Source organism: Momordica charantia (assembly GCF_013281855.1).
Source record: "Momordica charantia cultivar OHB3-1 chromosome 8 unlocalized genomic scaffold, Mcharantia_2.0 BLBB01000008.1, whole genome shotgun sequence".
NCBI lineage: Eukaryota > Viridiplantae > Streptophyta > Magnoliopsida > Cucurbitales > Cucurbitaceae > Momordica > Momordica charantia.
The window spans coordinates 35,036,469-35,064,467 of record NW_028275166.1 but is presented as its reverse complement, the minus strand read 5'-3'; the positions used below and the strand labels follow the sequence as shown (position 1 = coordinate 35,064,467).

The window sequence follows — 27,999 nt, the reverse complement described above, 5'->3', positions numbered from 1 at the left end:
AATGTGATTAAACCATAATGATTAAATTGAAAATTATTAAATCATATAAACTAAGTCAAAACTAAGCTCAATTAAAATTGGTCTAAAATGAGTAAAAATTCAGATTGGCTTAAGGCTTATATTTAGATTGAGGATATTTTTGTATGACATGATAAATCTAGGACATAGGGATGTCAGATTCTGCGTCCCTCTACCAGAACCAGGAGTAAAATAAATGAATGCAATAAGGCGCTGACGCTGACACTTCCATTCGTCCGTCACCACGTCGCGAAATTTGCCATCTCTCGCATCTCTAGATTCTTGACATTTCTCTGAACGACTTCAAATCGCTCTTTGCCTCTCTCCTTCTGCCTTCTAATGTGAATCAAATCTCTCTCTCTCGCGTACTCCTTTTTCGTCTTGATCGGATTCTCTCTCTCGCTGGCTTCGCCTTCACCGCCTAACCTCCAGTTCACCGACTATGTAAGTTCTTTCCCGCTCTTTCTGTTTCTACTGTTCATGCGCGCGGTTGATTCGTTCGCTAATTTTTGTTCATCTTTCCTCTACCTCTATTTCGCCTTTTCTTTTTACAAGAATTTCTCTCATTCCGTCTATTGTTGTAGCTGTGTTCTCTTCTCTGATGGCGATCGCCGATACGCTTGAGAGTACAACCGCCTCACCTAGCTCTTTAAGCGAATTGGATGCCAACCGCTTCGTTCGTAGGCGACCGAGTGCTACCACCGCCGTACCGGAGTCTGATACAATTTTGAGACCGAACACTAGTGAATGTGACAATTTGCTTCCAGATGCAGGTGTTAATGCTTTATCGGCTGCCAAGAGACGCGAGGACGATAAGGATCGAAATGACGCTGTTGAAAATCTGAATCTAATGGAAACGGAAAAGGATCCTGGTGATAAGTCCGAGAGTCGAGGCGACGCGAATTTTGATGTTTCCGCTGTGAAATTTGCTTACCGGCCTTCGGTTCCGGCTCATCGGCGAGTAAAGGAAAGTCCTCTAAGCTCTGATGCGATATTCAGACAGGTAGGAAAAAGTTATCGGTTAATTTTTATCTTGATACCGCACGTACATCTGTTCTTCCTGTTCGGAACTGCATAGCTGAAATATTAAACAGCTATCCGAAGTCGATTTTCCGTTTCATAAGTGAATTTATGCTTAGGCCGACTGCTTGTCGAAGAAAATCTTCCGAGACGGAATGTTTTGTTCGAGCAACATTTTGATCATCTTGAATTGTCATCGAAAATACTTTACTCGCATGAAACTATGGTTAACATGCCGTGTTATTTCTGGCTTAGATCCGATGGTTGATGATTATATAATGCACACAATTTTATTATTTCAAATGGCAGAGCCACGCAGGTCTGTTCAACCTCTGTATAGTAGTGCTTGTTGCAGTTAACAGCAGACTGATCATTGAGAATCTTATGAAGGTCTGCCTCCTCTAGCCTATTCTTGTATTTTTGGCGTCAACTATGTAGAACAAGTGAAATTGGCTCGTTTTCGTTTCTTACCTACTTCCATCAATTTTTTGTTATTTACGTCATTTCTGGGAGAGTATTTTTTGCTTAGGTTTAATGTAATTTCTGTTTCCCCCCTGTTTGGTATACTTTTTGCAGTATGGTTGGTTAATTCAAAGTGGTTTTTGGTTTAGTTCAAGATCCTTGCGAGACTGGCCACTTCTAATGTGTTGGTAAATTTCTTATTGTTTCTTTTGCTACTCCAGTAAGATGTATGAGCTCTTATTATTTAATTAAATATATGTATTTTTAATTATTATCTGACATAGCACTGCCTTACTTTCCCTTGCAGCCTTTCTCTCCCTGTATTCCCCCTTTCTGCTTTTCTTGTTGAGAAGTTCGCAGTACAGAAATATATATCTGAGCCTGTAAGCTTTTTAGTTAACTCTATGCGGAACTCTTTCTCATTTCTTTACTTTCCTTTATCTTTTTTAGGACTGTAAGCGTTTCTTTGGATGGATTTCAACTGTATATATGATAATTTGATGGATAACAGGCTGAAATTGCAATTGCAGGTTATTATTTTTCTTCATATTATTATTACCACTGCTGCAGTTCTGTACCCAGTTTTTATGATTCTCAGGTAAGTTATGGTTTCCTTCGCACATTTGGCACTTTTTTAGGAGGATGATCAACTGAGTGACGTTGGATCATTTCTTATTTTTATTAATAGATTGTTACTTAATGTTTTAACATGTTGAAAATGCTTATATAAGTTAATTTTTTCTAACGTTAACACAGAACCTTTTGGGGAGGTAAAATTAACTATTCTGACTTTAATCTGACTGTTCATTATGTATGTTTTATGCATAGCTCTTTTGAAATTTTTTTTTCAGAATAGTGTTTTAAAAACAGGTCCAAATTGCTTGATGAGAAAATAGAGAAAACCTATAATCTAGCTACGAAGTCTGACTTTCAAAGATACATAAAGATGGAAACACCTTGTTACTTTATTATTAATATTCTCGCTATATACTCCATAATTAGGATGTGAGCAAGTTGGCATTAATTTCATAGCAGTCTTCTATGTTGGAAACTGTAATTTCTGAATGATTCTATAGAATTTTATTTGCAAACTCTCTCCCGCTCTCTAGATATTCTGGAGTATGTAACCTACTGTTTATCTATGGGAATGATGATAGATTCAATGATCTTACATGAATATGGAAATTGGAAAGCTGAGTCGCAAAGCATATGATTTGATTTAATGACTTAAAATTGTGCAGGTTTGACTCTGCTGTTTTATCTGGTGTAACTTTGATGCTCTTTGCATGCATTGTCTGGTTGAAATTGGTTTCGTATGCTCATACAAATCATGACATGAGAGCAGTTTCCAAATCAGTTGATGAGGTAACAATCTGGTTCCCTTTCATGGGTTCTTGAACAAAGTATTTCTGTGCGAAAGAATGTTCCAGAAGCTGTTTAGAGTTCTTAATAAATTATTAGCTTTAAGTTAGTGTTTTATTTGATCATTATTATTGTGAATATTTTATTTCTTTTTCAAAACAATATTTCTAATTTGAGTTGTTTGAAAGTTTACAACTGGCTGTATTTGAGTGGATGGCTTGTTTTAACTCTTTTTGAAGGTTTACTCATGTTTCTCATTTTTGCAAGGATTAGAAATATGTGCTCTCCTTGTATCACTATTTCTGCCTGATGTTTGATGATTTGGTATCTGTCTGTTCTAATGTCATAAAGTTGTTTCCTTAGGGAGATGTCTTGCCTAGTTCCCTGACCTCGGACTACCCTCACAATGTTAGTTTCAGGAGTTTGGTCTACTTTATGCTTGCTCCGACATTATGTTATCAGGTATTTTATCAAAAAGGAAATATTTTGAAGATTTTGTTAGGTGCATGAATCAGCTACTACTTCTCATATCTAGATAATTGCTTATTCATATTTCTATTTACTCAATGTGATATGATTTTTATCTGTTGACGGCCATTTTGTGCACTGTCCTTGCAGCCAAGCTACCCACGAACAGCACACATACGAAAGGGTTGGGTGGTTCGACAATTTGTTAAGTTAATAATATTCACTGGGGTTATGGGTTTTATTATTGAACAGGTATATTGCCTAGTCTTAAATCTTAATAGTTCCCTAGCTCCGTCTTATTTTCTAAATCTTCATAAATTGATGGAAGTTTAATGTGCTTTTTTTCTTTTATGATCTTACAGTACATAAATCCTATTGTCAGAAATTCTCAACATCCGTTAAAGGGTAACCTTTTGTATGCTACAGAGAGGATCTTAAAGCTTTCTGTGCCAAATTTATATGTTTGGCTGTGCATGTTTTACTGCTTTTTCCACCTATGGTACGTATCTTAAACATGATAAAACATTTTGGATGAAATTATTTGTTTGAACTTCTAAATTACAAAGTATGGTTTCACCTGATAGGTTAAATATATTGGCTGAGGTTCTTTGTTTTGGAGATCGAGAGTTCTACAAGGACTGGTGGAATGCCCAAACAGTTGAAGAGGTTAATATATGCCCAGTGAAAATATGTTTCTTACGTTTTCTTCACCTATTCCCTTTTCTATGAAGATGTATTTAACTATTTGTCTTGATTGTGTGGATCTTTCCTTTGGCTCCATGGCTGCAGTATTGGAGAATGTGGAATATGGTATGTTCCTCAGTCCATATTCTTTCAAAGCGATTTTCTTCTCAACTGTGATCTATGATAATTTTAGTCTCGATATACTGAAATCAGGCATCGTTCTTACGTTGTAATGAAAAGAAACAACTCACTAAGTCAACAAATTATTTTTGTCCTTACACTGTTAATTTTTTATATTTTTAGTTTGTAATGGTTTCTAGTTTCTCTTCATGAGTTCATGGAAAGAAAAAAAAAAGAACTTTCTAGTCTATTTTGGTCGTGCTTTAGTTGTATTCTTTTTGTCAGTCCTGTTAGTACTTAAAAAATACTAGTACAACATGTACCAACTTATTTCCCTCTTATGATATTCTATATCCAACCAGTAATAATATTTGAAATTAACCGTGCATAAATGGATGGTTAATTGTCAACTGATTTGACTTCTATGAACAGCCTGTCCATAAATGGATGGTTCGCCACATCTATTTTCCATGCCTAAGAAATGGGATACCGAAGGTACTTTGTGCTATTTTTATTCTCACCACATCTATTGCAAGTGTCTTTCAGCAGATAACTATGTAGTGTCATCTTCATGTATTGATGTTCCTCAATGCATGTTTAACATATTGGCCTTCAAATGTTGATTTCACCCTTTACTGATATGGTAAAATGATGCATGGGAATGTTTAAATTGAGAAGTACTTCCAGCTCCTTCCCCTGTTCTTGGTGGATAAGGATGAGTTGGTTTCATATGTTTACCAAATACATGGAGATGGTTATCTAATTTATTACTTTGATGGAGATAATGGTATAGGCTATTGAAAAAAGGAAAAAAAACAGACACCTTGATGGTCTTAGTAAGCTCAGAGGCCACAAGATGGTTTCATATTAATAAATCAGACCAAGGAATTCTGGCATCTATATATCCAATGTGATGACATTGAACATGATATTTAAATGGACTATATATCTTCTTTTTATATTTGATTGCTGACAATTTGGGACATTTCTTTGCATCTTTGAGTTTTCTTTAAAGAAGATGAATTAGGCACGACACAACCATTTCTGCAGTATTTTTTGCTTGCACAGAATATTGCTCACCTTTACCATGTGATTTCTCCTTTCTCAATATGATAGCCTATGGTAAAAAATGAATAATTATTATATGAAAAGGAAAACTTGTCTTTTGAAATTGAATGTCGGGCATCCTGCTTTCTAAACCGAAGTTTTGATTTGGTGAATTGGGTTGGGGTAGTATCTACATCAGGTTCCTCTCGTCTCATCTCTGACCAAAATATTGTTGGCTAATTGCAGATCTGCCACAATCAACTTAAATGTCTCACTTTGTTCTTCTTTGAGATATTCATCTTAATAGATACTTGGCCATCTGTCAATTTCATAACTTCATCTCTGAAAATTTTTGCATGAACTGTTTATTAAATTAATGAACTGTTGTATAGAAGAATATTTGTAATAAATGCTCTATCTTCTCTTACCAAACATATGCAGGGAGTTGCAATCGTAATTTCATTTCTAGTTTCTGCAGTATTCCATGAGGTATAAACTTTTCACTTCCTTTTCATTTTCTCGGTATTTTTATTTCCTAGCTTCTCTAAACCTTTGTTATGCTTTACTAAATTTCTGGCTTGTGGAAATGAGGGAAATTTTGTTTGTATTTATACACTGATTAAATGATTTGCAATGAAGGGTTAACTCTTTTGTAATAAATTTGAGTTAAAAACTGCATTTTTTGTGATTATTGAGCTTATGTGCCATCATGCCAACCATTTCGATTGCATTTCAGCAAGCTTTTAAAGGGTGGTATGAATTGCTTTGCTATGCTTTTCGAAAAATCTCTTTGATGGGCTTGTTCTACATTAAGTTCAAATAAAGAAAAGGGGGAAGGAAGGAGTGGTGATGATTTTTACGTCAATCCTGAAAAATAGAACTGTGTCCTCCATGTCAATTTAAAATCGTGATGTTGCATTTGGATGTATTTTAATTTGTTATGAGCTATGAAATTGCCCTATACTTTCCCCTTCAAAACTTTGCTGCCCAATATTTCTAAATTCTAAGTGGTTTTCAACCCTTGATTCCTGGTAATTTTTATTTATCTTTTTCTTTTTAGGCAAATAATGGTGTCATGTTTACCAGAAGTTTGACGACGTGTTCTATTTAATTAATCTAGTGTTATTATTTATGCAGCTGTGCATTGCTGTCCCTTGCCACATGTTCAAGCTCTGGGCTTTCATAGGAATAATGTTTCAGGTCAATAGTTTCTCATAATTTTATGAAATTTTCATTTGATGGACGTGAATTCTCTGGTCCCACTATTTTTTTCTTTGCATTTTCTTTGAACTTTTTTCTTGCTTGATGCAGATTCCGCTGGTTTTGATAACGAATCACCTTCAAAATACGTTCAAAAACTCTATGGTATGCCAAGTTTCTGTTCCTAGAAATATCCAATTGTACATAGGTGTAGTATATATTAGGATTTGGGAGGAAAATTAAATCGACAAGCCTGAAAACCGAAGTAAGTTTTAACAAGGTGTCAGTTTCAGGTATGGGTCAATAATATGTCCTTGATTATAATTGAATAAAGTAAATTAAATAGTTATATAGAGTGCATTGATAAGAAAATGATTTACTGTATTGACGGCTATGGCATTAGCTAGGTGAGGTGAATGGGGTTTAGTTATTATTTTGATGTTGTAGTGTTTGAATGGTCAGGTTGGAAACATGACGTTCTGGTTCATATTTAGCATTCTTGGTCAACCAATGTGTCTCTTACTATACTATCACGACTTGCTCAACCGCAAAGGGATCGACTAAGCTACTCTCTAATTTACGTATGTGGCTGTGGCTCAACTTCCTCTACTTTCTGCGCGGGTAAACATAGCGATCCCACCCTTTTCCATTCCCTGCTGCCTCCCACAACTTCTTTTGTACTTTTTGAGATGCAATGCTATGTTTTCGTCAAGTTTCATGCTATCTATGTAAATTCAATTAGGTTTATTTGTTATTTTTTTATTATGTATATTCCACATGACTTCGACCGGAGCTTCTTTTACAAAACACAAGGGCCACCACGACCAGCATGCAACACAACTCAACTACTTAAAAAAGTCAAAAAAAGGTTAAAACCCAACTTTCCATATTTTGACAAGAAATGAAATAAAATGGAGAAACTTGGAAGCAAAATATACACATTTCCAATGGTTGGGTAGATTATGTTCCAATACGAAAGAAGCAACTAATTTCACAAGTTTTTGTTTTCTTTGCCTGTTTTTGGTGGAATGCACGTAGTAATGTAATGAAAATAGTGGCACCAATCACTGAACGTGGACTTTACATAACAAATCCCAATAAAGCCATGAGTGGGTTGTTGTCTGTCTAAATTAAAGGCCGTTTTTTTTTTCAGAAGACGAATCCATAAATGGAGTACGTTGGTTGGAAATCACACCACCACCCCTTAAATGAAGGTGACAATATCTCCTTCCTATTCTACAGCATAGCATTGTCCCACACCAGAAAATTCTTGTACAACTGAACTGAACATAAAGAGCGCCGAGGTGACCTGCTCTAATAATCATTCTCCAATTGCAGCCCTTCGATTCCCTTCAAAGCAGAGTCATAATTCTTTACATGTCCAGTGTGCCTTCCGGATGCGCTGCGCTTGGGTTCTGCCGGTCCAACTGGTGGACTTCTCTGCACGCTTATGCTCTTATGCAATGCCCCAGGACTAGCATCGGTTGTTCGAGAGCGGTGGTGATCTGATTCGCTTCCAATATAAGGATCCCGGCTACTCGATACAGCAGCCCGTCTTGATGATCCACTCGATCGCCCCACAATATTAGAGCCTGAAAACTGCATAGTGCACAACTTGGGCGTTAGTTGGCTCAAGCAGCAAATGGAAGTTAAATTACATACAGAGCCTAATAATCTAAATTCACATTCTCAATGAGTCGAGAGAAAACAAAGTACAATTGAAAGACACGCAAAGAACTGTCTGCTCCAATTTTAAAATTCTAGCAGCTTGAATTGAAAAATTGAACTCTTATTTTTAGTTATCGGTTATTTTTAGTTATTGGTTAAAAAACATGCTTGGTCCCTATACTTTCACTAAAATAACAATTTAGTCCCTGAACTATAGTTGATAACGTTTTAGTCCTCGTACGTTTCCTAAAGTAACAACTTAATCCGTCCCTGTAGTTTAAAATAATTTAAAATTTGTAACAACTTAGTTCCTATCATAAATTTTTTTATTAAAATTAAGTGTCAAATTTTATCATATAAAAATTTAATCTTTCTAATTCATAAACATATTTGATCCCTCTTTAACTTATCAATCTATACATACAAAAAAAACTTAACAATGATAAAAACTAAATAGTTACCAACTTTAAATTACAAGAACGAAATTATTACCTATTAAAGTTTAAAGACTAAATTGTTATCAATTCGAAAGCACAATGATTAAATCATTACAAATTAAAATACAGGGACTAAAAGTAAAATAATTTTTTAACCTTAGTTATAGTCTACAGCTATTTAGTTATTAGCGTGCATACTATAATTTGAAAGCTTTAAAATTATTTAATAATTAGAGCGCCAGTATGGTCATAATGACAGATAACTTTGGTCCCGCGTGCTCAATGGACAGTAAACCAGGTAATAAAATTTGAACTCCGACATTAGAAAAACAATGCTTTCATTTTTAATAAAGTGAATATATGGTTTTCTCGAGAGAGATAAAAAATCAAAATTAAATGATTAGTGTGAGTCAGAGTGAGTGATTTTGAAAAAAAAAAGGTTTAAGAATAATTGATTTTCCAATACCTTAAAATTTTTAAATGATTTAATGTTTTCCTAAAATCAGTTTTTTAACTTCCCAATGGAAATGGAAGTGATTTTGGCAATAGCGGGAGTGATTTTAACAACATACATAGAATATCTTCTAAGTCAATATTCAATTATGGATGTATAAAATAAGAGTATGAAATGGTAGATTAAATAAGGTAGAGTCAAGAGCGCATGTAAACATACCACTGCGTCTTTAGGGAGTGCAGTATCATTGGCAATTGGACTCTTCTGTTTTGCAAAAGTCCCAGAATTCATAGCCAGCCCGGATACCCTCCGCCTAGATGAATCCATCAAAGACAACCCAGCTAGTTGTGCCTCCTCTCCACCTTTAAGTCAAAAGGTCAAAGGGACAAACAAGAAGAAATTCAACAAAAAAAATAAAAGAAGAAAAATACCTGTCGGCTGTCTATCAGCACTAGCTATTCCAGGAGGGATTCCGGAACTGGTTCCAGCACCGGCACCCTAATAGAAGAATAAGTACCATCCATTCAGTACTGGTTAAAAGAACACAATAAAAGAATGCCACAAATAAACTAACTAGTGCACGGGTTGGAGGAGTGGCCAGCTGTGACTGCTGATACTTTAAAATGGTCCAGTCAAACACATAATCAAACTGGAAACCTGTAGCAAAACAAACAACAACAAAAACACACATAGTATTTATTCTAACAACATACCATTTTAGAAACAAGAAAAAACAGTGCAGTTGCAAATTATAAAGATATTCGAACCTTCACGTATGAAGAGATCACGGAATATTCTTTTCAGATAAGCATAATCTGGCTTATCATCAAAACGTAGCGATCGGCAGTAATGGAAATATGACGCAAATTCTGATGGATAACCGCGGCATAATGCCTATAAGACCATTAAGTCCTTTTAGACAGAGAAGAAGTGTTAAGAATGCTCTATAAGTTACATTTAAAAACAACTTGCCTCAATAGAGGTAGATACTTTCTTCTCACTAATTTTCTCATACTTCTGTTTCTTAGTTCCTGCTTTCAGTCCCTGCCAGGGAAGACTGCCAGAACAGATAATGTATTACTAAATTAACTCTTTTTTCGGATTGGAAACAAGGATGTATTACTAAATTAACAAGCCTCGGAAAGCTATATTTGATGCTGTATTCATGATAACAAAAACAAAGTGGTAAAAACTAATCACCTTCCTCTTAAGAAGTACATAAGGACATAACCAAGAGACTCCAAGTCATCCCTTCGACTTTGCTCTGCAATCCAGATGGTAGATTGTCAGTAAAGAGGAAGGTGATAACTAATATCAGTTATATTAAATAATATTAAAACAAAATGGTAAAGTAATCCCCAGGTTAGAGAACCTCAATTCCGGCCAAAAAGAGAGGGAATGCATGCATCCACGTCACAATTAGAATACTTCATGCATGTGTATGAACAGAAACTTAGAGGTAAAATTAAGATATCTCGTGAGAATGTTGGTGGGAAGATCAAGCTCGGAGGTCTTTGTCGACTCATGAGTTATGAGTATGTGGAGCAAAAAGACCCTTAAGACCACTAGGAGAAAATGTGGAGGATAAATTAAAAAATCAAATAATGATTGGCTAGGGCGGAGCATCTGAAAATTAAAATTAAAGTAAATAAAAAAAAGAGAGAAAAAATTACATCGGATGGCAAACTCTTCCTACAAAATGATTATAAACATGTCTATTGTCGTTTTTGCGGTAGGAAACTTTGGCTGCTAAGAATAATAATATAAGCTTGCTACATGGTTATGGGCTTAACAGAAGAGCTCAAATATCAAGGAACAATATTGTTAAAGCAAAATATTGAGGCATTTGGATAAAGAGGAATCAGTGCACCTTTGAATGAATTAGGAAAACAAGTTGATTGAGATTAAAACTTATCAAACAGTAAACAACTTCTTGGTCCCTCTTTCTTGGGGTCCTTTCTTGCAAATATTCCTAAGGAATTTACTTTCTTGGGTTCCTTTCTTGTGCAACTTCTAAAAGAAGTCGTTTCGCGCTTTGGTTGTAACTTCTCAAATATCAATTAAAGGTTTTTGCTTCTTCTTTAAAAATATATATATAAAGATACACAAGTATATACATATCCAAGTCCAACATCATACAATTCATTATATTTGAAAGCACTGAAATGTTTAGTAAACACAAATATAATTTAGCTTAAATTACAAGTTTAGTCCCTAAACTTTCAATACACATGCCCCTATAAAGTTTTTGTCAGGCATCTTTTATAGTTCGACTGAACTTGTAATTTAACCTTTGAAAACGTTCTATATTTAGGATGATATATCATTAAAAAATCTCTGTTTCATGTAGTATCCATTCTTCTAGGTGGTCACAGCCTTTACAAACCACATTTAGAGTACAGACAATTATTATGCAACATCCAACACGTAACTTGACTATCAAATATCAGAGAATAAACATTATTATTTTAAAGAAGGGTAAAAGAAGCACCTATCCCAAGGTGAGTGTTCATGCTTGCATATCTTGCAGTCCCAGTCAAGTTCTTGTTTTCTCTACAACAACCAGGAACAATTACTAAAAGACTTGCACTAAAGGCAAAAGAAAATCGATTATGAAAAGAAGGTGAAGGCAACATCTATGAACTCTAATCACCTGTAAGGGATGTGTTGATGGGTAGAACTATCTCTGTATTTCTTAGCAAGACCAAAGTCAATGATGTAAACCTGCATGTTATAATAAGGAAATTCTAAATATTGCAGAACCAGAAAGATTAAATTGATTAAAATCTTAAGAAGGTGAATACTATGTTCCAGTAAATCTGAAACAAGTACCTGATTTGCACGCCTCCCCAACCCCATGAGAAAATTGTCTGGCTTGATATCCCGATGTAGAAAAGATTTAGAATGGACAAATTCAACGCGGTTGATCTGAGCGAACAACCAAATGACGTTTAAAATATAAATTATAATAGAAAGTCAATCAGAGAGAATTAACATCAGATATCAATTTACTTAATTAAATCTACCATTTGATCCGCAAGCATAAGAACTGTCTTCAGAGAAAGCTTTCGGCTGCAGAAGTTAAATAGATCTTCAAGACTGGGACCAAGCAAATCCATTACAAGAACATTGTAGTCTCCTTCAACTCCAAACCATCTTACGTTCGGTATGCCAGCTGTATTCAACAGAATTTAGAAAGGAAAAGTAAAATTCAAATAACTGACAAGAAAAGTTACAATTACATGGAAAAGAAAAAAAAAGGTAGATGGATATTTCATTACTTCCTCCCTGCAGGATTCTGTATAACTTAGACTCGTAAAGCAACTGAGGATGCTTCGTCTTGACATTTTCCTGAACATAAGAAACATAAAGTAGAAGTCGTATTAGAACATGAACAAGCTCAGAAAAAAACGAAAACTACATTCAACTCAAAGAAGCATTATCAACACAGTGGACAAATTATTACATTTACGCATGCAAGGCATAAGCGATAAGTGTGCATTCCACTCAACTAAACCAAAAACCTCTCGCTATTAGCTTTATTTTAGTCGAGTCTCATATCCATCGTTGCTTTTCTAAGAAAATAGCAACCTCCGTTCGAACATTAACATTATTCTCTATCCCCCTCAGTCACTACGAACACCCCCGATCAGTGCAATGGGATGTGTCTAACCAAAAAAGAGTGGGCTAAAAAGCGGAGACCTACATACTTTACTTTTTATTGAAACGTTATTTAGGGGTTCTCCTCAAAACAACAATTCATTTTTTTTGACCGAATCACCTCGTTTCGTTTGTTTGCTTCGGTACATGTCTCGTTTAAAGATTCATCCACTAGAATCCTATTTATATAATATTTATTATATGACTGGAGAGATCAACCTTCCACTCAAATAGTTGCTAAACCATAAAAATCCTGCTACTTTCTTATTTCAGTCGAGTGTCACATAAATTAACATTCTTCTCATTCAAAACCTCTCCAATTCGTGTAACTGACAGTCCACAACAACTTCTGTATAATTCATAACCTGGCTCGCTAATAAGGGAACAGTGAATGGTAAATCCAGGCATATAAAGACTGCAGAACCACAAACGGCGGGAAGAAGGAAAGAACTCATCTAGACGAAAAAGAGAAACAGACTAGGCGAAGTTATAATCGTAGTGCTGGGTTAAGATCGGAACACTTACCAGTTTAATCGCAACCTCTTCATTCGTCTGAATATTAGTACCTGCAGATTCGACACAACCATTAAACCTACTTCTAATACAGCACCATAATCAGAACTTCGAATGCTGATAAACTGAAGGAGAAAGACGAACCGAGATAGATCTCCCCGAACGAGCCGCTACCGATCTTCCGGCCAAGCCGAAACTTATTCCCGACGCGAGGTTCCATCCGCCAACCAAAAACAAGAAGTAGAACCCTAGAGAAGACTAGATGTCCAAAACGATTACCAGAACTTCAACATCGAATGAGCAAGCGCATGGAACTGGAAGGCCAATCGACGGTGAAGAATTCAAAATTCACCGCCATCTCCACGCGGAGAAAGGAAATCGGAGGTTCATCGAAAAAGAAATGAAAATGCAATTAGAGATCTAGGGCAGGAATTTTGTTTATCATTTCCTTGGGTCACTCCAACTCCAAAGGCTAGGGTTGAGTTAAAAGATTGGTTTTACTTAAAAGATAAAAAGATACCAAAAATTAAATGAAACTCACTATTTGTTTTGTATATTTATAAAAATTAAAAACTAGCCCAATCAAATCCACTGCTCTTGTTCTTAGTTCAACAAAATAGGATGATAAATATTTGAATCTGAAGATGTATTTTAACCAGTTTAATAAGTGTGTTTGCAAAAAAAAAAAAAAAAGAAACTGTTACAGTTGTTATTGATTCTCTTCGGTCGATTAGTTGATTTTTAATCTCAAACATTCAAATGCAGAGATTTAAGTAATGGAAAAAAGTTGTATACTTTAATTGACAAAAAATATTAACTTAAAAAGGTAAACCCCAACAAAAACGTACATACTAGTAAACTTTTTATAAGAAACAAAATTGATTAAAATGTGGAAGAAATTGAGTTGATGTTATTCTGTAGTATGCAGTGGATAACCCTATTTTTATTTTGTATATTCGTATTGTTAATCCCATCCCTCATCCCTGCTGGCAATAATATACTTGGTCAATGACTCAAAACCCAAGAATTTTAATGCTTCTCCATTATGTAAAATTGCTTTCCTCTTTCCAGCCGTGGAAAATAAAAGACGTGTTTGAAGGCGGTGAACGAAAACATCAGCAGCACTCGCAACGACGGGGATACAATAGTAAAAGTTTAACTTGCATTTTAGTCCTAATCCTTTAGATTTATTTATAATAGATATTAAATGCTTGACGACATATATATATAATAGATACCCACGTTAGCAGTTAATATACGACTCCTAACCTTGCGCAGATCCTCCACAAAAAATCACCAACAGAAGCGCACCCAAGTAATCTAACACAAAATAATCACTACAGCTAATAGCATAATATCAAAGAGAAAATAGCCTTTCCCCTCTGCAAACTTCTCGAGTAATTACAACTATGCCACTACTAATAATATTCCTTAACGCATGGATTTACAAATTTTGGTAACAGATGATCATATTCTGCTGCTACTAGTGAGCAAACCAAGGAAGAATCTCCATCTATAGAAAGGGCCTCTTTTACCAATTACTGCAGAATTCTTTCTTCATATCTGCAAATTTATCACAGTAACATCAAATTTCACGTACAATGGCATTTGTGGAATAACACGTGCATACTTGTTCAATGAAAAATTCATGGCAAGGATCCAACACAACCATGGAAAACCTGTTTCTGTACATAACCTGCGCAATCATGAGGCTTCTGGATCAAATTCTCCAATTCCAAATAAAATTTGGAGTCATTGGCAGTCAATTCTTCATCAACCGTCATATTGTCTCCCAATATTTTGGATGGTGGCACTGGCATACAAACAGCGGCCGTGTCAGGAAACATGACCTTCTGAGTCTGAATTGAACCGCTTGGTTTATTATCGATCGAAGATTGGAATGGTGTCTCTACCGGTCCGGGTTCCATGACTTCTGGAAACATTTCAGTGAGTTCAGACTGCATGTTCAGCAGCTCATCTTGAACTTGGACATTGTTTTCACAATTAATATCCCAAGCACCATCAAGCTCGATGCTTTCACGGTCTTGCATCGCTGGCAGTCTTCGTTTCTTCCCGAACTCATTCCCATTCAGCTCCTTTCTAAGCATTCTTTTCTGGACAAACTGTCGAACGAAGGTAGGGTTTCTAGACATTTTGGTCAGAAAAGAGAACATCTGTTGCTGCTTACACTCAGCACAGCGAACGCGCTCTTCAACCATGGTTAGTTGGTTACGTGAGTCCTGTTGCTGCTCTCTCAGTTTCAAGATCTCTACTTTCAAAAAGTTGTTATCAGTTTTCAGATTATCAAGCTCTGTTTCAATTCCTGGCTTTGTCAAATCTTCTAAAGTCATGGCCATCGCTATTTGCTGCTTGTTGTACCTGTTTCTTCTCTTAATATTCTTGAGCAAATGTTTCTTCCCTCCCTGAAACCCTTCATTTGCAAACTCCCATTTGTCAGAATCAATCTTCCTAAAACCCTGCAATGTACATCAACAAACAAACCACATAGAAAGTAGTTTACAAATTAATATTTCTTTTGTCACTAATATGTTTATAGTTATATTTTTTAAAATCATGTTTATCTACAAAAAATTTCTAGTTCTCAAAATCGGTCAAATTTGAAAAATGAAAAACATATTTTCTTACAACTATTTTTTGAGGTTTAACCAAAAACAGCTTCAGTCAAAGAATCACATGGATAGAGCTGAACAATAAATTATCTTATACTCACATAAGTATTAAGCTGGCGGATGAAGCTGGAGAAATTGCAGTGCTTGAAGTACTTTGGCAGAAGACTTTTGGACAGTTCATGAGAATCCCAAACAATGAAGCTGTTACGAGCTTCGCTCCATGATACAACCAGGTCGGTTTCCGGATCCTCCACCATCTCAAACGTCTTCCTCAGAAACGGCGGTGGCCCCACCTCGTGCAATCCCTCCATCGGTTTCGCCAAAGAAGCCGATGAAGTCGACGAGGCAGAACCATTACAGCCACCATCACCGCCGCAATCTGAAGCTCCACTGTCGTCCATTGCCACCGTGCTTTCCTCTTTAATTAACACCATTTTGCCCTCCGGTGTGTCCTGTTTAACTTTCTTCGAAGCCGGAATCGAATCCACACGACTTTTCAGCAAGCCATCCGACGAACAAGAAGAAGAAGCAGACCCACCAAATATAATCACATCATTGGTACTATTACCATTGTTATTGCGACGAAGCTCGTACTCATCCACCTTCTCTTCCTTTACATTCTTTCCCGCGACGGGTCGCGTACATAACGCGCCGCCGCTTGCAGCACCGCCACCGCCACCGTCAGGCAGTACCATTTGAATTTTCCACTCACTTCCAACAAATTGAAGAGATATTGTTTCGGATAAGATAAACTTCACAATGAACAACTTGCTATCTAAAATGGAAAGAACGCATGAGAAATTTCGTTACTTATGGAAAAAATTGTATTGCTTCGCTCTTTATTCAGTTCAATGAATCCATTTTGTCCCCTCCCAAACAAAAGGAAAGAAAGGGAAAAAAAAAAAGGTTCAATCAATCCACGTATCACATTCTCAACCCCATTCTACTTCCAGCTATCAACCCTAATTTTTCTTATTTTATTTAATTAATAATTTAATTATTTTTGTCGCTTTGAATTTAAAATATAGAAGAGCTCACCGATGGGGACCAATTGTAATTCTCTGCCATTTTTGGAATTAATCTTCTTCTGCCTTCTGGAAACTTCCAAGGGACTTCAAAATTTTCTTGTTCCGCTGATGCGGTCGCTCGGACCGATCGATCTTGCATGATTTACACGTGGCATTAGGGCTTCTATCCAAGTCATGGGCAACTTTGCCATTTATTTCAAGAGAGAATTTATACCCACGGACACTTGTCAAAACATCACAATAATAAACTCAAATTCTATACTATAAATGTCACATAGTTGCATCTCTTTTTGAATCCTCACTCAATAATTTCCTACGTTTTTATGATTTTCTATCCATTAAAAATAATAATTAGTTTCAATACAAAGAAACAATAATAATAATAATAATAATAAGTTCAAACTTATGCACTATAATTCGATCGAAATAATTACTACGAATTAAACTATGACAAAATTTCGATACATTGGAACAATAAATTTCTCGATCAAATTCGAGTAAGAACATAACAAAACTATATCATCACTGTGATTCGATGGTCATTAAAGAAAGATTTGCATCTAAAAATATGATGATGATGATAATAAGAGAGCTAAGTTCATGGTTTTACGATCTTGAAGAACCCAATAGGAATGCTCCAGCAAAAATAAAAATAAAAATGGACAAGACTTGTCACAAGTTGATCTAATAGGGTTGCAAACCGAAACCAAAATATACAAAGAAAAAAATCGATTAATTTGACTAAATCATACTTCAACATAGTGGACACTTCCTTTTCAACCCAAAAAGAAATAGATCAGAGGACTAACCATATCCAAGGTGGGCTGGAGAATCCAATAATTGTCGTTCGATCGGATGCCAATTTCTTCGTTTCTCCAACGATATCGTTTTCCTTTTCCAACTGCTTGGAGAACGCAAGAACGTCAACAGTAGAAAACTAAGGACTGGACAGCCCAACTTTACAAATAGAAAAAAAATGGAGGAAACAAAAGATTCTAGACAGCCCAACTTCAGGTCATCGTTGAACATAGACAGACTTCAACCTTCGCTTGAAATGGAACTTAGCCATGGTGAAATCCAGTGCAACATATATACCACATTTTAAGTCACAAGCAAACATATTTCAGGCCTTTCAAAATTTGGTCAGAAACTGTTCAGGCATAAGGGCAACTATTTGTCTTTCTCAGGGCAAACAAGTTCATACCTGATTTGGGTACTAACCCGGATTGAATAACCCTGGAAATACGGCGAGAGAAAGGATTGATCCCATGTTTATAGCATGATTGATCCCTTTTTTCCAGTGTTAAGATGTGTTTACAGCAATCTACTACCAGGCTTCTTACAAATTAGATTTAGATCCAACGCCTAACAAGATACTCAAAAGTTTTGAAGCTTTGGCTTGATCATTCTGCAAACTTCCACCAACATTCTCATTCTTAGCTTCCTTGTTACCCTCATTACTGAAAGCAGGAGAGCCACTGGATTTTCCTTTATTCATCAAGGACTCATATTGTGCCGCAAATGCCAATGTTGACAATAGTGCCTTCTGAGCTGAGTTTGGTGTTCCTTTATACATGCTAGAAGCTAAGCTGTCAGAAGATTGACCACAAGAAATCAGATTACCCGGCAGCCTTGGTAATAGTGCACTCGAACCATACTTATCATACGTGCTTTCATTAATCTGTACAGATAAATCAGAACCCATTTTCGAGTTGGAGGATGAGCTAGCCAATTCAGTAGGAGCATAATTTCCTATTGGAGCTTTTGGAGACAAAAGGTTCGTTAGCTTGGGTGTTGCAATTTGTACTTTCTTCAGCAGCTCATTGAAATCATGACCAGTTTTGGAAACAACTTCAATCCGATTACCGGATGGAATAGTGGCATCATTGTAGCTTGAAGATGTAACCAATTTCTCACTGTTAGACTTGAGTGAAGTTTTACCGAACGACAGAAAATTTATCCCCTTTGGTGCTGTTTCTGGCAGAATCTCCCTCAAGATTTCGTCTGAATTTCCACTTCGGTTCAAAGCATTCCCACCTTCCACATTATCATTTCTCACCTGAGAAGACTGGACTGGTTCAGTTTTACTTGACTTCCCGAAAGAGAGGAAATTAATTCCAACAGGGGGTGGTCCAGTCGTTTTCTGAAAATTAATTCCAACAGGTGGTAGTCCGGTTGGTTTCTTCGGCAAAGTTCCTCCCAGAGGAGTTCGATTGCAAGAAGTTCCACTGATATCCAGTTTTTTCTGAGAGTCTGAAATATCCAGTATTTGTGGTGGTTTTGGTTCGGTTTTCAAATTTGGGGTACTAGTAGACTCTTCTTGTGGCAAAATCTGCAACAAATAAGTAATGTATTAACAAACCATAATGCAACTTACCAGACTAATAAAACTGAAAAATAAAAAGGGAGTTGCAATTTAGAGTGTCATACCTTGTGTGAAAACATACAAGTATCACCTCTGGGGCATGAACCCTTGGAAACAAAATTGCTACAGGGATACTTGGACAGCTGATGATCAAATGGACAGTCATCGCCTTTCATACATGAATGACGTGCGAAATAACTACATGGCTGCAAGATCAATGATAATTTAGACAGAGAGAAGTCTCGACAGATGTAGAAAATGCAGATAGGGAGAGAGAGCAATAAGCATATTTTATACAAATCCTAAGCAGTCATTACGGGGCATAATATATGTTTATAATTTGGAAAAGGATAAGGTAAACTAATAATCACTTAAGAAGCCAGAAGCAACACGAAGTACTAGTAAGTAGTAAACAAACCCTCCCAGATTAGGGAAAAACAATTTATGAAAGATTAATTAGAATGAATTAAAGCAGCAAACACTAGTCGAGAACCAGAACTTACTGTGGATTTTGTCAAAGGGATTGTCTGATGAGAAAATTTACACTTGTCACCCTGCAGAACAAAAGACGAACAGAAATTCATGTACGAAATAAGATCATTTAAGTTATGGAGCCGACAAAAAAGAAATGAAAACAAAAAAATTATAGAATTAATCATACAACCTCTTGGCACCTCCCCTTGATATAATGACGACAGTATACTACAGGTTTTGGTTTAGACACAGTTACTGGATGCAGCTTCAACCTTTTCACACCAAGTTTTCGATTCTTCTCTGCCCGCTTCTTTCTTTTCAGTATCTTAAGAATGTAATTGTGATAGTGAGTAAGAAAAAATATTAATAAAAACCATATACCAAAGAAAATTGAACAGTTTAAAACAATATAATTATATAAGAAACATGGAAGAAGTAGTCCAACCTTTTTCCTTTCTTTTCTCCCTTCTGATAAAGGACCACGTTTTTTCTTATCGCATGCCCCAGTTTCCTGCCCATGGAAATTTGTTAAAACAAAAAATCAAATGAGAATTTTGATTATTGATCACAATTAATCATCTAAAACCACATCATTCATGGTGGTAGATATTGGCAATGTCTTGGAATGGAAATTTTGTGCCTGCTGACAAGTATTAAGATTACACGATGAAACAAATTGGAAGTGAGAATAACATCATAGAGACGAAAAAAAGGGGACGAAAGGAGTAAAAAATTTTATTGGAAAAGAGAAAGGTATAGCGAATTGGTCAGCAATTACAGATCAACACTAAAAAATTTTCCATCACAAAGAAACTTGTGGTTTGAGAAACTGCAAGAAGGCAAGATGTAAATTTAGATGTAGAATCGCTCCTCTTAAATTGTTGATACTAAATGTCACGGTGATGATATATAATGGCATCAGTAACTAATTTGTTGGTACACTGAAAACATGATACTATCAGAAAGCTACAAATTGAGAAATTAATGAACAGGGTAGACTCAAAATACTTGTATGACAATACCTTTTCTGTGGATACAATTTTTTTCTCTCCAGAGGCAGGTTCACTTGGAACTTGGTTGCGAAGGACTTGATTACGAACACGTTCTATAAAAGAATCCATGGCCTTCTTGGTTCCACTGTCCTTTACTTTATATCTTCTTTCCTCCAACATAAAATCATTCTTATCTTCATTTGTACTTGTCACCATTTTTTTGGAAACAAAACTTCCCCGCTTATAAGCGGCCTCCATGCTACTATTATTTAGTTTGGATTCCTCTTTATTCTCATGACTTGCATACTCGGTTGTGTCAGAGAAGGAAGCAGGCTTATTTGCTATTCCATTAGATTCAATTGAAGGAAGCCTATTTCCATTTATTATATCCTCGGAGATTTGAATATCAACAACCTTCTCAGCCAATACTTGTGGATCTTCCAAAATTTCATATGTTGAAAAATCACCACAGATTTCACCCTCCTCAATGTCTTCATTCTCATTCGTGCATTTGTCCATTTGCATATCTTCCAATAGCATTTTGTGCTTTACTTTGGAGGCATCAACCACCATGGAAATAGTCTTATCATCACTGGCCTTCCTCTGTCCATAAGCCTCGCAAGGTATCTCCTTCTCCAGATATGAGGGATCTGTCTCGGAAACCTTTTCACTACACTTTTCACCATCTTCCACCTCTATCGCATCAAAACTAGAAACATGAGATCTATCTAAATCAGGCATAGGAACTATGCCCTCAGATTCCGATTCTTTCAGCTGACTTTCAGGCCATTCATGCATGCCATTACCAACCATTAAAAGCCTGTTTTCTTGATTGTCCTCTTTTGGTTTATCCCCAATACTGTTGCCATCGAGCAATATAATAGTCCCAGAAAGTTTCTGGATTATAGTCACATCTTCTTCAGCCATTACTAGTTGATGGTCAGCAATTTCTTCCTGGAATATTTGATCATTTCCACCAGTTTTCTGATCTGAAGCCCTCATGTTGTTACTATTATTTTCATCAACAGGCACCTTATTTCCTTCCACGATATGCTCTGCCTCTAACTCTTCTCTATGATTTTCTTCATGAACACAATGATTCCCTGGAGAAATAGCCCCAGAAAATTTCCTTTCATCACCCACATTCCCACTTATTTCTACCGCCGTTGTATCGTTTACAACATCCGTTGTCACTTCAGAGTGATGAAACCATCCATCTTCAAGACTATTCATCCCCAAACCATCTTCAACCACTGTCACCTTTTCAGTACCCGACTCTCCAGTTTCTGCCCTTACAAAAGCTTCACCTACCTGCTGGCCTAATGGTTCTACAGTTGTATGCCTCAAGTGGCTGCTATAAGCTGTTCATCAACAGAGAAAAGTAAGAAACGGTCACTAAATAAAAGCTAAAAATAAGATTAAGAATAAGGACTGCATTGAAAATGCAATCAACATTTCCAGCTCTATACAGCCGAATGACAATCAAATAAAAGTTTTGAATGAGTCGTGACAACTTTAAGATATATTCCATCGGGGGGAGGAGGATATCTCCAAACATTCCAAGCCCTAACAATAAGGACCCGATAGTTATTTCACGAAAAACGTTAAACAGAAGGGGAAACAAAACATGTTTGAACACTAGATTTACAAGTATCCACGAACTGATATTCTTAAATAAACATTTGCTTGTGGAATTTCTTCGATGTCATGTTGTTTCCTATGAGTTTATACCTCAATTACGTGTATTTGAAAATTTAGAGAATAAAATGCTGATAGACATTCGAAGAATACCAGCTCTCAGTTCCCGGGGATCAAATTCAGTTGCCAGAGAAACATTGGTGTTGTCGCAGAAGGGCGAAAGGATTCGAACTAGCGTACGATAAGTCTCGCTCCTTAAATGCGACCGACGATGAGGAGGGAAAAAGAATTCTGACTCGACCAATATCGGGGCTTCAAAATGCGCGTCCTCCATGAATGCTCCTACCTTCTACTTCCGATCGACAGACTAGGCGGAGTTAGAATCGTAGTGTTGAATTAAGATCAGAACACTTGCGAGTTTAATTGCAACCTCTTCATTCGTCTGAATATTAGTACCTGCAGATGTAATACAACCCTTAAACCTACTTCTAACACGGCTCCATAATCAGAACCTCGAATGCCGAAAAACTGAAGGAGAAAGATGAATCGAGATAGATCTCCCAGAACGAGACGCTACCGATCATCCGGCCAAGCCGAAACTGATTCCCAACGCGAGGTTCCATCCGCCAACCAAAAACAAGAAATAGAACCCTAGAGAAGACTAGATGTCCAAAACGATTACCAAAACTTCAACATCGAATGAGCAAACGCAGGGAACTGGAAGGCGAATCGACGGTGAAGAATTCAAAATTCACCGCCATCCACACCCGGACAAAGGAAATCGGAGGTCACCCTTATTGGGCCGGCACCCCAAATAAATAAAGCCCAAGTTTGGTTCAGGCCCAAGCACTGTGTTGGATTGGGTCTACCCAACTATTTAAATTTGAGCTCATGACCTAATTCATGGACCAAAGTTGAATCCAACTGATCATTTGGATTTGGCTTAAATTAACCCTTGTAATGAATTGTTTTGATTTAATTTTTTGAGTTTTATAAATTCTGTTTTTATTTGACTTTCTTATACCACTTTTGTTTATTTTTTCAAGTAATTATATAAAAATTTTATTACATCATAATTTTACAATTTGAAGTCATATTATTTTCAGAAAAAATAAAAATTAGAGAAATAAGAAGGGTAATAGAAAATAATACTAAACAATATTTAATATATATTAATAAATCAATATTAATATATATATATTATTATATTAGAACATATTGGATAAGACATTCAAATACAGCTCAAATGAGTCTATACAATTTTAAAAATAAAAATTTGTATTCAATATAATTACAGGAAGAGTTAAGTCATATTGGACTAGTCAAACATTAATGTAATCCCGCTTGGATTAGGCTTCAGATCGGACGATGAAACTGAATTGGAGATTCATTGAAAAGGAAATGAAAACAATTGAGAAATCTTGTCTAAGTCCTAGACTCGAATGAAGCAATCTAGCTTAGAGTATTACTTGTTTTTGCCTTTCTCTCCTCCCCTCTTTTCTTAATTAGGCCAAGAAAAGCAGAAGAAAGAAGGAAGACTTCATCTGCTTCAAGCCCTAATAAATATGGAAAGAGTTAATTTCTTGAAAATGCAACTAATGATTTGGGTTAAAATTAGTTTTACTTTATATATTAATTATCTTATCGGTGGAAGATCTATCTCAATTATTTTAATTAATCTTACTGCTTTTAAGTACATCTGATTTTGAAATCCCAAACATTAGGACAAGTCTTCAAATGTGGAGATGAAGTAAAAAAACAGCGCCACAATGGAACCATATACAGATAATGCTGCAAGAGAAAATTAGAAAATTAGAGTGGAGAACGGCTAAAGAAGAAGAAAAGCTACGCAACCAAACCATTAACCAACGAACAAATATGAAACTCAAACAAAAACACCAACAAGTTTTATTACGCTCCCTGCCTTGCCTTTGCCTTTGAGTCAAATCTGTTTGTTTCGACTCATCTTCTAATAAATTCTCTCATAATTAATAATCTTTTATCAAATATTAATTAACAGTACGTGTACGTAACAAAAAAAAAATTAATGAACAAAGATTTCGTAAATGCAACTACCTTGAAATCATTTATTTATCTATCTTGCGTACATAATATAGTAAGATATTTTTTAAATCGTAACGTAGGATCATTTTGAAACTTCAAGATAGAATTCAGAGAGATACCATTAAGTAAAACATATTATAATTTTACCCATACTTCACGAGAAATGCGTTAATAAAAAATGATACAACAGTATTAAACAAAAAAAATTCCCATAATAAAAAAAAGATGTTTCCAGGAAAAAAAAGGCAAAAACTGACCTAAAAGATTTGAATATATATAAATGAAAGCAACATTTTTATAGTAATCCCAACATTTTCAATAAATAACTTCACATAAAAAAAACTAATCCCAACTTCCCCAAGAGACGAAGCAGCAGAGCAAAAACCATTCTCTTCACAAGCCAGCGACAGATTTGAAAAAAAAGGGAATGGATTCTCCTAAATCCCCCCTTTAGTACCACAATACATGGAAGAAAAATTGAAGTAATAGTAAAATAGAATAAGACTAGCGAAACTGCAACACCCAACCCCAACCCCGGCGGCCCCTCACTCTGATCCCAACCAAAAATACTTGTACAGCGGACTTCCAAAAGAGGCGTCTCACCGACTCAGAAACTAAACCCAATCTCAAATTCCTACTGCTGCTTGCATTCCGGTGGCCTCTCCCCCTGCTGACCATCCCCAGCTGCTGCTCTTTCACCCTTCTGGACATAACCAAAACAGAACCTCAATATGTAACATACTATACAGCCACATTTATACACAACTTTGTTCAGAATTCAACAATGGAAAGTACCTTGTTCCCAGCTGACAACTGCTGTCACCAAAGCACAAATTGATTTGGAACAAACCACAGTTATGAGAATGTCAGTTCCAACTTCTAGAACTAACAAGAGAAAGGGGAATATATTGTACAAAAAGAACAGGTCGATTCAAACTAATAACATGTTACAAACCTTTTTCCTGGACTTTCCTTCATCTTCATCCTCGTCTTCATCCTCGTCTTCATCATCATCGTCCTCATCCTCTTCTTCATCATCCTCTTCATCATTGTCTTCGTCATCTTCATCCTCGTTATCCATGTCCTCAAATTCCTCATCTTGAATAGCCTCCCCTGTAAACCACGAGACTGCATGCGGGATAATCTTGTCTCGAATGGTTGACCTAAGGATGGAATAAATGAAATATCAAAATACATCCAACGTTGAAGCAGTTTAAAGAGCTTTATTACACAAAAGTAGCCTGGTCAACAAATTAGCCAAACGATACTAAACCCCATGCAACATTGAAAGTATGTCAAGAACTCACCCAATATCGTAATCTTGCTCCATTTGATTTTGAAGCTCCTCAGCCTGACAAAAGAGAGAACAAAAATAAGAAAGGAGATATATATGGGCATGTTAAGATATTCACTCGAAGTAATAAACGTACAGTATCCTCATCAATATCCTCATCATCATCAGGCACTTGAGGAGGACTGAAAAAGTTGAAGAAACTTTCACAATTTTCAGTCTTAGTGATGGGCTTGGCATTTTTTGATCCCTTCTTAGGCTTCTTCTTAAGTAGTTTCTGAGTCAAGCACTTTCCTGGATACCATTCAATCTCCGTCCTGGCAACAAGACATTATTGCTGTCAAAATAAGTGTGATAAAGGAGGGGTTCATCATATGACATCGTTCACTACATAGCAAAAATAATCAGTCTTAAAATCAGAATCTCAAATACAGACGAGGTAAAAAAGATTACCCGATTGCTTTCTCAAGAATTGGTTCATCCTCGTCGATCATGTGGTATGTCTTCGTTAAGACAGAATTTTTAAAGAAGGCATTAGTGTCGAAAAAGAATTCAAGCTTGAATCCCTTGGGATTGTCTATTCTGCACCACTTGATATCTTTCAAATATTTAAGAGCTCCTTCATCACGCTCCGTAATCTAAATAAAAATGAGCTGGGGATTTAGATAGAAGATAGCTATTGGGGTAACGTGTGAGTCAGAAAATTCTTCAAGCAAAGGAACAGTACGAAACATAAAAAACAAACCTCCTCAGCTAGTACTTCATTATTTTTCATTGCAGTAAGCCAAAAATCAGGCACCCCTTTCTCTGCAAAGGCAAAAAAAAAAAATACTAAATATAGGCAATTTAATTCACGTGAAGATCAAATTCATCAAATAATGGTATAGGTTTACCTGCCGCAGCTTTGTCCTCTTCTTGTGCAGTGGCAGATTCTTTTGCAACTCCTTCAGCTTCAACAACACCATTGACAATATCGAATCGCTGCAGAGACATTTACAGGTATTATGGACAACTCAAACACGCCAAAAATGTGTAATATCATCACAACCAGTAGGAAATATGGAAATATATATACCTTAGAGTATAGTGGCTGATACAATTTCTGGTATTTGGCCTCGAGCGCCAACCTTTCCTCGAAAAATTTTGCCTCTAATTCGTCATGTTGGCTCTGTTGAGCAGAATGAGTTTCAAATTAATACAAACTAACATTATTCGTGCATTCTCCGTTGATTAATGAATAAGGAGCAGCAACCAAACAAGTCGTTCTTTTTATAATGGCTATCAAAGAACCGGATGAATAATACTTGCCTGGATCTCTCTAAGCACATCAACGCGCTTGCGAACAACGGGAGATAAGTTCTCGAGGACATCAGAGTGCTGCCCAGCAAGGCTCTGTATCTTATTCTGCGAAGAATAAAACCCAAAGAAAAATCAACCACCGCTAAAATCGAACCAGGGAGTTTCAAAGCGAATATTGTTTCAAAACAGCGCCATTAAAATGTGATGACAAACTTTGGGAAAAAATACTCATATGAATCAAAACCTTCGAGGAAGCTTAACACGCTACTTCAAGCCAAAACTACTATAAAAAAATAATAATAAAAATAAATAAAGTGGCGGAAGAGTATATTCCTTATTCTAGTAGCAGGCAACAAGAGTTTGACCAGAAACGAATAAGAGAAACAAATTGAAGTACCTTGAGAGCGTTGACGAGGCCTGCTCGATCCTCCTCATTGAGAGCTTCAAAATTAAAAACCAAAACCCTCGAAATTAGTTCGTCGCAAAGAACGAGTAGTGAACACGAAACAGAAAGCAACAACAATCGATAAAGCGAAGAGGAGGAATTTGAATACCAGAACCGAGATCGGAGACGTTGAAGTTATCCTTGTTGTTGCTCATTGAGAATACTGAGCAAGCAGATGCCGAGGGACAAGCGAAGGAGAGGAAGCGAAGTTGGAAATCTAAAACCCTAGATTGAATACAAGCGAGGAAAAAGGAGTGAAAAGGGCCGCCTCAACGTGGCCGACCTTATAAATACCGTCGCACACTTGTTCGAGACCTAGTGCTCATTCCATTGATTTCAATTTATAAGGAACTGCCAGCGGCGCCGATTCTACAAAAAAAAAAATAATAATAATAATAAAAACAAATAAATGGCCAGAGATGGGCTTTCAGGCTTTGGGCCGGGCTCCCTCCGGCCCATGTAATTTCCACAAAAAGCCGCGTTCAGATTATAATTTATATAATTTAAAGGAAAGATGCATTTTAGAAAGGAAAGATGAGCCAGAAAAGGTATGGAGTTCAAGATTTTCCATTTAATTGGATTCAAATACTTTCCGGTTTCATACGATGTTAGATAAATCGAGTTATGCATACGTTTTTTCTTTTTAAATTTTTAAATATA

The 27,999-nt window shown here is 36.2% G+C and overlaps 5 protein-coding genes across 14 annotated transcripts; 1 reads left to right on the top strand and 4 right to left on the bottom strand.

Moving 5' to 3' along the window:
• The first annotated feature begins 164 nt into the window (after positions 1 to 164).
• On the top strand, positions 165 to 8,227 carry TAG1 (membrane bound O-acyl transferase (MBOAT) family protein). Of its 2 annotated transcripts, XR_015792635.1 has the most exons (18): positions 184 to 462; positions 603 to 1,021; positions 1,348 to 1,428; positions 1,615 to 1,688; positions 1,808 to 1,883; positions 2,031 to 2,098; positions 2,742 to 2,865; positions 3,226 to 3,324; positions 3,481 to 3,582; positions 3,693 to 3,829; positions 3,915 to 3,996; positions 4,120 to 4,140; positions 4,567 to 4,629; positions 5,623 to 5,670; positions 6,319 to 6,381; positions 6,493 to 6,546; positions 6,844 to 7,002; positions 7,535 to 8,227. XR_015792635.1 is itself a non-coding variant. In XM_022299026.2 (17 exons), exons 2-17 carry the CDS (start codon positions 620 to 622, stop codon positions 6,943 to 6,945), a joined length of 1,596 nt encoding a protein of 531 aa, XP_022154718.1. In that variant the 5' UTR covers positions 165 to 462; positions 603 to 619; the 3' UTR covers positions 6,946 to 7,173. The 2 variants fall into 2 exon arrangements, 1 of the variants encoding a protein (XP_022154718.1); XM_022299026.2 differs by lacking the exon at positions 7,535 to 8,227 and having other exon boundaries at positions 165 to 462; positions 6,844 to 7,173.
• CKL12 (casein kinase I-like 12) lies at positions 7,317 to 13,613 on the bottom strand. Its single transcript, XM_022299027.2, has 14 exons — positions 13,258 to 13,613; positions 13,126 to 13,166; positions 12,222 to 12,291; positions 11,967 to 12,115; positions 11,773 to 11,868; positions 11,594 to 11,664; positions 11,432 to 11,493; positions 10,141 to 10,204; positions 9,913 to 9,997; positions 9,708 to 9,834; positions 9,515 to 9,597; positions 9,372 to 9,438; positions 9,160 to 9,302; positions 7,317 to 7,980 (listed from the first exon to the last, which is right to left on the bottom strand). Exons 1-14 carry the CDS (start codon positions 13,331 to 13,333, stop codon positions 7,696 to 7,698), a joined length of 1,419 nt encoding a protein of 472 aa, XP_022154719.1. The 5' UTR covers positions 13,334 to 13,613; the 3' UTR covers positions 7,317 to 7,695.
• Positions 13,614 to 14,429: 816 nt separating this feature from the next.
• On the bottom strand, positions 14,430 to 15,985 carry LOC111021850 (heat shock factor protein HSF30). Its single transcript, XM_022298942.2, has 2 exons — positions 15,845 to 15,985; positions 14,430 to 15,544 (listed from the first exon to the last, which is right to left on the bottom strand). The coding sequence occupies exon 2, from the start codon at positions 15,468 to 15,470 to the stop codon at positions 14,760 to 14,762; it is 711 nt and encodes a 236-aa protein (XP_022154634.1). The 5' UTR covers positions 15,471 to 15,544; positions 15,845 to 15,985; the 3' UTR covers positions 14,430 to 14,759.
• Positions 15,986 to 16,435: 450 nt separating this feature from the next.
• EMB1789 (CCCH-type zinc finger family protein) lies at positions 16,436 to 22,992 on the bottom strand. 5 transcript variants are annotated; one of them, XM_088127119.1, is made up of 10 exons: positions 22,818 to 22,992; positions 22,394 to 22,696; positions 20,633 to 21,963; positions 20,056 to 20,121; positions 19,801 to 19,935; positions 19,640 to 19,690; positions 19,202 to 19,342; positions 17,581 to 19,103; positions 16,782 to 16,903; positions 16,436 to 16,454 (listed from the first exon to the last, which is right to left on the bottom strand). In XM_088127119.1, the coding sequence occupies exons 2-8, from the start codon at positions 22,572 to 22,574 to the stop codon at positions 18,111 to 18,113; spliced, it is 2,898 nt and encodes a 965-aa protein (XP_087983245.1). In that variant the 5' UTR covers positions 22,575 to 22,696; positions 22,818 to 22,992; the 3' UTR covers positions 16,436 to 16,454; positions 16,782 to 16,903; positions 17,581 to 18,110. The 5 variants fall into 5 exon arrangements, with proteins under 5 accessions (XP_087983245.1, XP_087983243.1, XP_087983244.1 ...); XM_088127117.1 differs by having other exon boundaries at positions 17,581 to 17,672; positions 17,976 to 19,103; positions 22,394 to 22,991; XM_088127118.1 differs by lacking the exon at positions 16,436 to 16,454 and adding an exon at positions 16,500 to 16,518 and having other exon boundaries at positions 22,394 to 22,992.
• Positions 22,993 to 24,557: 1,565 nt separating this feature from the next.
• On the bottom strand, positions 24,558 to 27,664 carry LOC111021902 (nucleosome assembly protein 1;2). 5 transcript variants are annotated; one of them, XM_022299021.2, is made up of 12 exons: positions 27,449 to 27,664; positions 27,292 to 27,335; positions 26,904 to 26,999; positions 26,671 to 26,763; positions 26,489 to 26,576; positions 26,341 to 26,402; positions 26,049 to 26,233; positions 25,735 to 25,912; positions 25,612 to 25,655; positions 25,260 to 25,467; positions 25,100 to 25,120; positions 24,558 to 25,007 (listed from the first exon to the last, which is right to left on the bottom strand). In XM_022299021.2, the coding sequence occupies exons 1-12, from the start codon at positions 27,492 to 27,494 to the stop codon at positions 24,939 to 24,941; spliced, it is 1,134 nt and encodes a 377-aa protein (XP_022154713.1). In that variant the 5' UTR covers positions 27,495 to 27,664; the 3' UTR covers positions 24,558 to 24,938. The 5 variants fall into 5 exon arrangements, with proteins under 5 accessions (XP_022154713.1, XP_022154715.1, XP_022154714.1 ...); XM_022299023.2 differs by having other exon boundaries at positions 24,558 to 25,004; XM_022299022.2 differs by having other exon boundaries at positions 25,100 to 25,117.
• Between the last annotated feature and the right edge of the window lie 335 nt (positions 27,665 to 27,999).